This window comes from Lupinus angustifolius, chromosome LG15, assembly GCF_001865875.1.
Source record: "Lupinus angustifolius cultivar Tanjil chromosome LG15, LupAngTanjil_v1.0, whole genome shotgun sequence".
In the NCBI taxonomy this organism is placed as follows: Eukaryota; Viridiplantae; Streptophyta; class Magnoliopsida; order Fabales; family Fabaceae; genus Lupinus; species Lupinus angustifolius.
In genome coordinates this window covers 13,336,965-13,346,741 of record NC_032023.1, presented here as the reverse complement: position 1 = coordinate 13,346,741, position 9,777 = coordinate 13,336,965, and the positions used below count along the sequence as shown (strand labels likewise).

Below are 9,777 nucleotides of genomic sequence, written 5' to 3'. Positions count from 1 at the left end.
TTCTTCTCAGCCGAAGGTGAAACAACTTCAGCAGCGAGTTGGTGTCAAACCTACACTAACTGATTGTTTGGATGGCCTTTTGTTTCTACATGAGATACATCACTCTGAGTAAGGAATTTTGCCTAGGACTTTTACTTTTATTTTGTGGTTTTTGACCATCCAGAAATGTATTAGTATGAACGTAATTTTAACACGTCATATGATATTGTACAAGAGCTTGGAAGATTGGCAGAAAGTTGATTGAACTTGGTACCACTTGGATTAATGTTTCTTTTAATTTCCCATGCTGCTTGAATACATTGGCTCAACTTTAACTCCCTTTTAATAGAAAATCAATGCATAGATTTGTAATAGGCATACAGCATCTAAAGGCTTTCTCTTATCAAAAGAAGTAAAAAATCTCAAGGCTTCTACCCTCTAAGTCACTTCTTTTAATAAGAAACATACATCTAAAAGAAACAAATGAAACACCTCATCTTAGTGACTCAAAGAGTTCTAGACTAGTGTCCCAACCTGTTGGTAGGCAGTAGCATAAAATGGCTGAGAAAACAAACATAGCAAAGGGTAGGAAGAGGTTTTTATCTGAAAAGAAAAAGAGTGATGCTCCATAGCATGACTCCGTACTCTTGCAGGGCCAAAAGCTGAAGCATATTATAACAAGTGCAAATGGAGAACAAAAAGTAAAGCTTGTGCTTTCAAACCAAAAGAAGAAAACAATGGTCATTGATATTGGAATAAAACTTGTGCTTTAATAGCTTTGTGCAGAAGTGCCTTTTTCGTTGATTTTCTCTTCAGATAAAACCATATAAGTAGTAGTTTCTTTTGATTAATAGTTTTTATTTACTTATTTTGGAACAGGTATTTATTAAAGTCATCAGTGATTTCAGAACTATCAGGACTTGCCTTAAAGCCCAGGTATGAAGATGTCAATGCTATAGTCTTTACCATTCCAAAGTCATAATTTTGTATATGGAAACTTCCCCTTTATCCGCTTCTTTTCTTGGAAAACATTTATTTTTTGATAGAAAATGAAATTTCTGACGGGAAGCACAGTTAGGACAGGGGCAGGAGATCCTCCAACACAAGAAAGTCTAAATACAAAAGGAGAACATGGAGAACTAAGAAAGCAATAAAGCTGCCCCGTCTCTCTGCATATCCCACTTAAACCAAAAGCATGACTACATTATCTAAGTTTAGGGGCATAGAAAGGAGAAACACTCATAAAGATACAGCATTCCTTGCTAGCAATAAAGATCATAGGGTTGCAAAACCTAAAGGCTGCCATATAATTTTGGTCTACTTGTTTCTGCTCAAACCTGCATAGAGAATCATAAAAAACTGCTCTAGGATAAAGGGACATACCAAGTGCTCTCCAAAAACTATTTCTTCTTCCAAAAGGAAAGTAGCCACCTTACAATAATAAGTGGCCTACCATCTTTGAGCTGGATCTGCTTATAACATACGCTTTAGGATAGTGAGGTTTTGAGTCCTAACCCCAACAAATTTGCACTTTCAGTCAGGTTTATCAAAGAAACTTTAAAGTTTAGAGTAGTGAATTAGGAACTGAAAATAAGATTTGCATGAGAACTCTCTCCGCAGGAATCCAAAGTCCAAATTATTCTATCAGAATGGGTTGAGCTTGAGAGACCGAACAGATATACTCAAGTAACCAAAAGAGGTTGTAGACTTGTATTCCACTAGTTTCTTTATCATTCAGATGTTTACGGAAATGACATTTCCAATTTAAAAAGTAACCCTAAAGTTACCTTTATCTCTACTTTTTTTAACTTTATTGCTGTGAAAACATCATATTTCCTGTATGGGTTTTATATTGACTTTGCATTAACTGCATTGCAATCCAGTTCCAGTGATCTTGGTGCACTTCAGCAACTCTTGGTTGATCAACCCAATCTCCCTTCTGAAGAAGGTATGGAAGAATTATCTGTAGACCAGAAATCATTTAATTGATGATTAGCAATATATTTATATATATAATATTGAAATTTCGTATGTGCATCCACACCATTGTCTTTATGCTTTGAGTATCAGATATTGAAAGTCTTCATTTTATGGAGACGTAGCAAGTAGAAATATTCTCATGGAATGCCTCAGTTCAGCCTCCGCATGGGACTTCCTATAGGATCCATAGATCACAAATGCCAATTTCTTCAATTTGAAGTTCACATTTAATTATACTAAATGAATAGAACCTTCTGCTAAACATTGTCTGTGTTTGAAAACTTCGGAATGCCTTCTACAGACATCACAAGGTGTCAAATATCATTCAAATTTAATGAAACATTCTTGGAGTCAGTAAACTTTGAGATATTTTCACTTGGTGAACCATAATTGAACTACATGTGTAAAAGAGCTATGTTGTCTTTTATATTCTTTAATCTAGATATATCAAAATAAAACCCTTACACAAATGTTGTTTCTCACTATCTGACTTTTGGGTGCAGTTCAATTTGTATACGATATAATATTTGCTGAAGAACTGTGTTGATGATCCTCTATCATGGATTAACTTACTACATGAGAATGCTTGAGCATATGTGTATCAGTGGATCCTGAAGGCATGATTTTAGCAACACATGACCGATGAGATATGTCGGATAGTAACAGAACTTGGCAACATGCTTGGGCTCTCCCACCAGAAAAGGAAATGTTCCATGCTTGTGATATAAAGAAAGGGGAACTCTTTTCTCAACTGTGACTTTAAGCTTGCAACTTATTCTGCTAGTGATCTTAAGGCCATTTGACTAGTTCTTTTTTTTACATGACTTGCTGGATGATGCATTTTAATGCACATATTTTATATTTGGAGTATGATACTGTACATCTGTTGAATTTTGCCCTACTTCTCCATTTGAGATATGGAAAAAAATTGCCCGATTTTCGGTTTAATTTCAGTATCAAGAAAACTTTTTGTATCAGGAAAAACTCTTGTTAGTTTAGATTGTTTTTACACCTAAAAAAGAGTATTTTTTACTTATAAAAAGTGCTTCTAATATTTTCTTAACTTTTAGAGGTTGAATTTTTCATTTTCTCACAAAAATGTTTGGCCAAAATCTATTTTGGAAAATCACTTTTCCATGTCTAAATAATTATTTTCAAGGTCATCTAGAGTTGGTAAATTGAGCAAGGTTGATCTAATTCTTATACTTGGAGTTTGGAAAGTGATATTTAATTCTAAGGTTGATCAAACAAAGATGATATTTAAAGAAAATGATTAATAGTTTTATGATTTTTTTAGGATCTTATACATTTAATAATTTTTTATTCCTTCTTTTTTAGGATCTCAGTCATATTGGTATAAATGAAAGATCAAGATCATTAACAATTCATAGTGAAATATTTGTTGTATTTGACTATCTACAAATAATAAGCCCATTAGTGGCTTTGAATCTTCACTTCCTTCATGATTGATTGCTTTGGACTTTTCCCTTCAATTACCACTTATCTATTCAAGTTTGACGCTTTTGGTATTTACATTTAGTTGTAGTATTTTATTTTCCATCATCATTCACTCATAAATAAATAAAAACAATGCAAATGAATTCTGGATAATGCATTAGTAGTGTATAAATCTTTACATTGTCAATGCATAAATATTACACTTTTTACTAAAAAATAGGGAAAAATATGCATCGACAGTATAAGAGTTTTTTATACTATCATTGTATTATCCACATTCATTTTTAATCATTACTGATGCTTATATAATAAAAAAAGTAATGCAAATGAGGAATGGTAAATGATACATTAACAAAGTATAAATTTTTATATTATCAATACATAGATTTACGCTCTTATTAAAATTGTCAAATAATTACATTACAAAAAAAACATTCCATTAATAGTACCAAGGTATTTTTTACTCAATATTATTATTAAATAAGCAAAATATACAAACAAGCCTATTCGATGTTCAATTTTTTGTAGCTATAATTCTTGTTGGGACAGTCATGAATTAGTTTGTTATTATCGAATGAGTAAAAGCATTTTTTATAACAAAAATTAAAAATAATACTAAAACAAAAATTATAAAAATGGGGTTAAGAAATGGTATAAACCTATTCCCTTCCTTTTTTTCTTACCGGTTCGAACGACGTTAGGGTTTTGAGTTTTGAGAGTTGAATTTGCTCTTCGTTTTCCACCATCCAAAGATTGATTGATATGACTGACGATGCTAACAGAGCTGTAACTTCACAATCTGCTTCATCATCAAATTTATATATGAATTGTCCCTACTAATTGCTCTAAATATTTTTCTATTTTGCTTTGTTTTGATCCCAAAAAAATGCAGGCTTTGCTTGAAATTCAAGGTCGCATGATTGAAACTACTGGGAAAATAAAACAGGCTTGTCAAAATCTCATATTTTTATTTGCCACTTCTATTATTGTTATTTGCATTTGATTGAACGTATTACTTATTGTTTGGACCTAGCTCAATAAATTGGATTTTATTCCTTGAGGTTTATTAATGTACCCAGTGTTTTAAATTTAATTTGGGGTTGCCATTACGTAATTGCGGGAAGATGTGGCTGATGCGGTTGCAATTGTGGTCTCAGTGCCATTTTGCAAAGACTATTGAAACCGTAATATTTAGCCCTTTCTTTTTTTAGGGTACTTTTACCCTCTGGCAATTAGTGGCCAATACTTAGCCCTTGTCTTGCTTGCTTGAACTATACCAATAATACAACTAGTTGTTTGTGTACTTATGTTTCACTTAAATAGGACACGGGGCTAGGGGAAAAGTTTTTGTAAAGTGAGATTGAATGTAATGTGAATAAGTAAATATGTATCACTCTTGATTTGCTAAGTCGTAATGTGATACCATGTAAAAGTCAGAAACAGAGATCAAGATATAGAGATAGAGAGAGTGAGAGGAAGAGGATGAGTATGCAACTTTGATTTCTATTTCTCAAAAATTGAATTACAATAGTAGCAAGAGCTACTTATATATAGTGGCTGAGCAGTAACAACTAAATGGAGATTTGGAGACAGAAGGTTTTACCCTTCCATTAGAAATTGTGAAGTCACATGCTCCACATGCAAGAGCCTATAACATAGATTTGTCTCTTCACTTCTTTTCTCTATAAAATTACTCTTGTAACTATGTATTTTCAGTTCATCTTCATAATGCCCAGACACACATAAAGACATGTGTTTTTTAGTAATATAACATATATGGTTTATTTTATTTTATTTCTAGATGCAGAAACATTATTATGCAAAGACAATGTTGTCCTTGAAAATGTCATGTTAATCAATGGAGAAACCTATTGTAGACATTTCACCAGCCCATTGAATTAAATACAGAAGATATAGATATGTTGAGTGTGAATTTAAAATGTTGAGTTCGAATTTTTAAATATGAAATTACAATCAATATTTTAAACATAATTTTTTTCCATTTATAATAGCACTGATACGATCAAAAACCAAAATATTCCAGACTTATATTTTTTTCTTGTATATTATTTTCTATATTTTTTAATTTTGAAAATGCATGGGTATTGCACCATATTTAGTGCTTTATATATCATACAAATTAAACTTATATGGCAACCAACACCTTTTTTAGTTTGATGATAGAATTTGAAGGGGAAAATTGGATTTCTATTTTAATTTATAGTATGCAAAAACAAGCTATCAATCTTATGTGATTATTGATGTTACACATTGGGCTTAGTGAAAAAAGCTTCTAACATTGAAAAACGAAAGCCCACTTAAGACCTACGCTTGAAATGCGCCGCATTGTTCAGAAAACAAATCTCGAATGGTCATTTAAGATTCGAATTTCAAATTTAGATTTCACATTTATTGGATATCAAAAAATTGAAAGCAAAAACAATGGGAGACAATGACTCTGAAGAAGAACTTTACCACGATTCACCAAAAGAGGATCATGAATATGAGTCATATCCTGATGAAGAGGATTATGAAGATGATGAAGTATCCATTTATTCATCAACAAAGAATACTCCATCTTCGGTAAGGATCATAGCTTGTCTGAAAAGAAAAGAGGATATGAAACGTTTTGAGGAAACCGATGATGCTGATCTTTCTATTGTTGTTGAAAAGGGTCTAGTAAGTATAAATTATGTTTTACTCATTACAAAAACACCTTATGTATAGTTTAATATTGATGAAACTTGGTATATGTTTTTATGACTATTATTTTCAGAGTAGTTATGTAGAATTTTATAACGATACAGATGTAGTACAAAGAATTTATCATAGACAAAAATCATTACAAATTATAACATACCAGCGATTTAAATAATAACTAATTAAATTATAGATAAAATAATATTTTATTCTATTTGTCAAATGAAGTGACATTGATTGAAGTCTTTGGGGCTGGTGGATTCCTATCCGGCTTCTTATGGCCGGTATGAAGTGTTTGAACATGTGGATAGGAATACTATCAATCAGTGAATTTTACTCAAATTATATAGTAAAATTAATTTCTTAACAAAAATTAATCTGTTGGTATTAGGATGTATCTTATGACAATTAATTCTTATCCCAACGACCTCCCCATCCAAAAAATTTGAAGGGGGATTATCCTCCATAACTTTAAAAGAATCCTCCAAACAGATAATTCATAACCACAATTATTATTTGTAAACCATAAAAAAATGACAACAGAATTACGACAATAAAGAGTTTTTTATACTACCATTGTATCATTCACATTAATTCTCAATCATTATTGATTCTTATATAATAAAAAAAGTAATGCAAATGGGGAATGGTAAATGAGACATTAACAAAGTATCAATTTTTATATTATCAATACATAGATTTACGCTCTTACTAAAATTGTCAAATAATTACATTACACAAACATTACAAAAAAAATATTCCATTAATAGTACCAAGGTATTTTTTACTCAATATTATTATTAAATAAGTAAAATATACCAAATTGTAGCGATAATTCTTGTTGGGATAGTCATGAATTAGTTTGTTACTATCGAATGAGTAAAAGCATTTTTATAACAAAAATTAAAAATATTACTAAAACAAAAATTATAAAAATGGGGTAAAGAAATGGTATAAACCTATTCCCTTCCTTTTCTTCTTGCCGGATCGAACGACGTTAGGGTTGAGTTTTGAGAGTTGAATCTACTCTTCGTTTTCCACCATCCAAAGATCGATTGATATGGCTGACGATGCTAACAGAGCTGTAACTTCACAATCTGCTTCATCATCAAATTTATATATGAATTGTCCCTACTAATTGCTCTAAATATTTTTCTATTTTGCTTTGTTTTGATCCCAAAAAAATGCAGGCTTTGCTTGAAATTCAAGGTCGCATGATTGAAACTACTGAAAAAATAAAACAGGCTTGTCAAAATCTCATATTTTTATTTGCCACTTCTATTATTGTTATTGGCATTTGATTGAACTTATTACTTATTGTTTGGACCTAGCTCAATAAATTGGATTTTATTCCTTGAGGTTTATTATTGTACCCAGTGTTTTAAATTTAATTTGTGGTTGTCATTACGTAATTGCTGGAAGATGTGGCCGATGCGGCTGCAATTATGGTCGCAGTGCCATTTTGAAAAGACTATTGAAACCGTAATATTTAGCCTTTTATTTTTTTTAGGGTATTATTACCCTCTGGCAATTAGTGGCCAATACTTAGCCTTGTCTTGTTTGCTTGAACTATACCAATAATACAACTAGTTGTTTGTGTACTTATGTTTCACTTAAATAGGACACGGGGCTAGGGGAAAAGTTTTTGTAAAGTGAGATTGAATGTAATGTGAATAAGTAAATATGTATCACCCTTGATTTGCTAAGTCATAGTGTGATACCATGTAAAAGTCAGAAATGGAGATCAGGAGATAGATACAGAGAGTGAGAGGAAGAGGATGAGTATGTAACTCTGATTTCTATTTCTCAAATATTGAATTACAATAGTAGCAAAGAGCTACTTATATATATATATAGTGGCTGAACATTAACAAGTAACTGCCACCTCATCATTTTACAGTCTAACAACTTATCTAACTGATCAACAGCATTAATAACAAACTAAACCAATATAACAAAGCTCTTAATACAATATTCTAATATATGGTGATCTCAATGCACTTATTTAATTAAGAGTGAATACCCCTTTACTTACTAACTTTTCATCCATGCTCACTTAAGAGGTATTGATCACTAATTGCCGATACCCTTGGTTTACGAGGCTAAATATTGATCACTAGTTGTCACTTTGTTGGTACCTTTTGTTTACACTTAAACAGATGTTACTGAATAATTAATGGTATTTTCCAAGAAAAACTTGCCTTTTTATTACTGGTTTGAAGGATTTAATGTACTTGGAAATTGAATTGTTATTGTGAATAACTTTCGCGTCAAAAAGAGTGAACACATGGTTACTATGACTCACATTCCGAGTCTGAGAACTCCCGGATTTTGTATTCAAAATTGTACTACTTCTGTGTGCTAACTGCTAAGGTCTGCATGCTTATGCACTACTCTCAAATTTGACAAAAAATGCTGTATCATGGTTTTGGAAGAAAATTAATTATTTTTTATTGATAAGGGAAAAGAGAAAAGAAGTGAAACTGAATACTTGATATTTGAATTTTGAATCCTGGATTTATATGCTAACAGGGGTTGTCTGAAATTCATGAAGTTTGTATTATCCCTCTGCCCGCAGGTGCAAAACCAGATGCGTACGAAAGAAGCGTGCTTATTTGACCATGGAGGAGCTGAAGCAGGTTCCTGATGACACTAATGTCTACAAATCCATTGGTATGCAAAGAATACCACAAGCACTTGTTACCTATGTTAACTATATCGCAATTCTATTGTCAAAGCAATACCTTTAGTTTGATAATTTATAGCAGTTTGTATTTAATGGTGCCTCTGTTTCATACAGACATATAATGACCTAATTTATTTTGTTTTGCAGGGAGAACGTGAGTTTTGGATACCTATTTGTACATGCTAGTAAATAGAGTACACTAAAGCTTGATTTCGGCCTATTTAGAAAATAAAACTGACATACTCTAATATACTCCTATAACATCATGACCAGGTTTGTATTGGAATCCAAGGCAACTTTAATGAATGAACAGGAGAACAAGTTCAAGGATAGTGAAACTTCAATTACCTCATTACAGGTAAAATATGGCATTCCTTCATTTGTGAGAAAAGTTCTTGTCTTCCATCATTTGTACTAGTTTTAGCTAAATTTCTAAAAGAGTAAATCAAATGTGAGTTTCTATGATGTTCGAATGAAATCAGTTGCTTTTTCTATTGCTTTGGACAGAGCTCAAAAGAATACTTGGAGAAGCAGATGTCAGAAGTGGAAAACAATTTCAGAGAGCTATTGCAACAAGACCCTGCTCTTGCTCGTCAAATTATGTCGATGAATGTGTGATGTAAACTTTCAATTGTTCAAATTGAGCGAATAGAAAAATTCAGGTGACTGAGGATATGTGTTGGAGAAATTCCTTCTCCATCCGAAATCATGCGGAAGTCCTTATGACCATGGCTTTGTTCCCACAACCGAATGTGTATGCCCATACATACACCCAAATGGAACATCCATTGTCCAGACCGAAGAAACCCCAAATGAGTTCATGGTGAAGATGAAGAACATACCTTGTTGATCCATTTCCGGGATCTCGAAGGTATGAGGGTGAGATGATCTTCCAGATGATAGAGCGCCGAATGGTTTTCCTTTAGTTCTCTCTAGAGGGGAATGAGAGAGTACCTTGAGTGTACCTTAGGGAG

At 32.2% G+C, this 9,777-nt stretch overlaps 1 protein-coding gene and 1 pseudogene across 1 annotated transcript; both read left to right on the top strand.

Annotated features, from left to right (window-relative positions):
- Positions 2–2,879, top strand: LOC109327708 (uncharacterized protein At5g43822-like; the record flags this gene model as incomplete). The annotated part of the gene is made up of 4 exons (XM_019560872.1): positions 2–108; positions 859–915; positions 1,863–1,927; positions 2,463–2,879. Coding segments are annotated over 4 exons (273 nt in total), but the record flags the coding sequence as incomplete, so codon positions are not given.
- Positions 7,069–9,501, top strand: LOC109328090 (annotated as a pseudogene).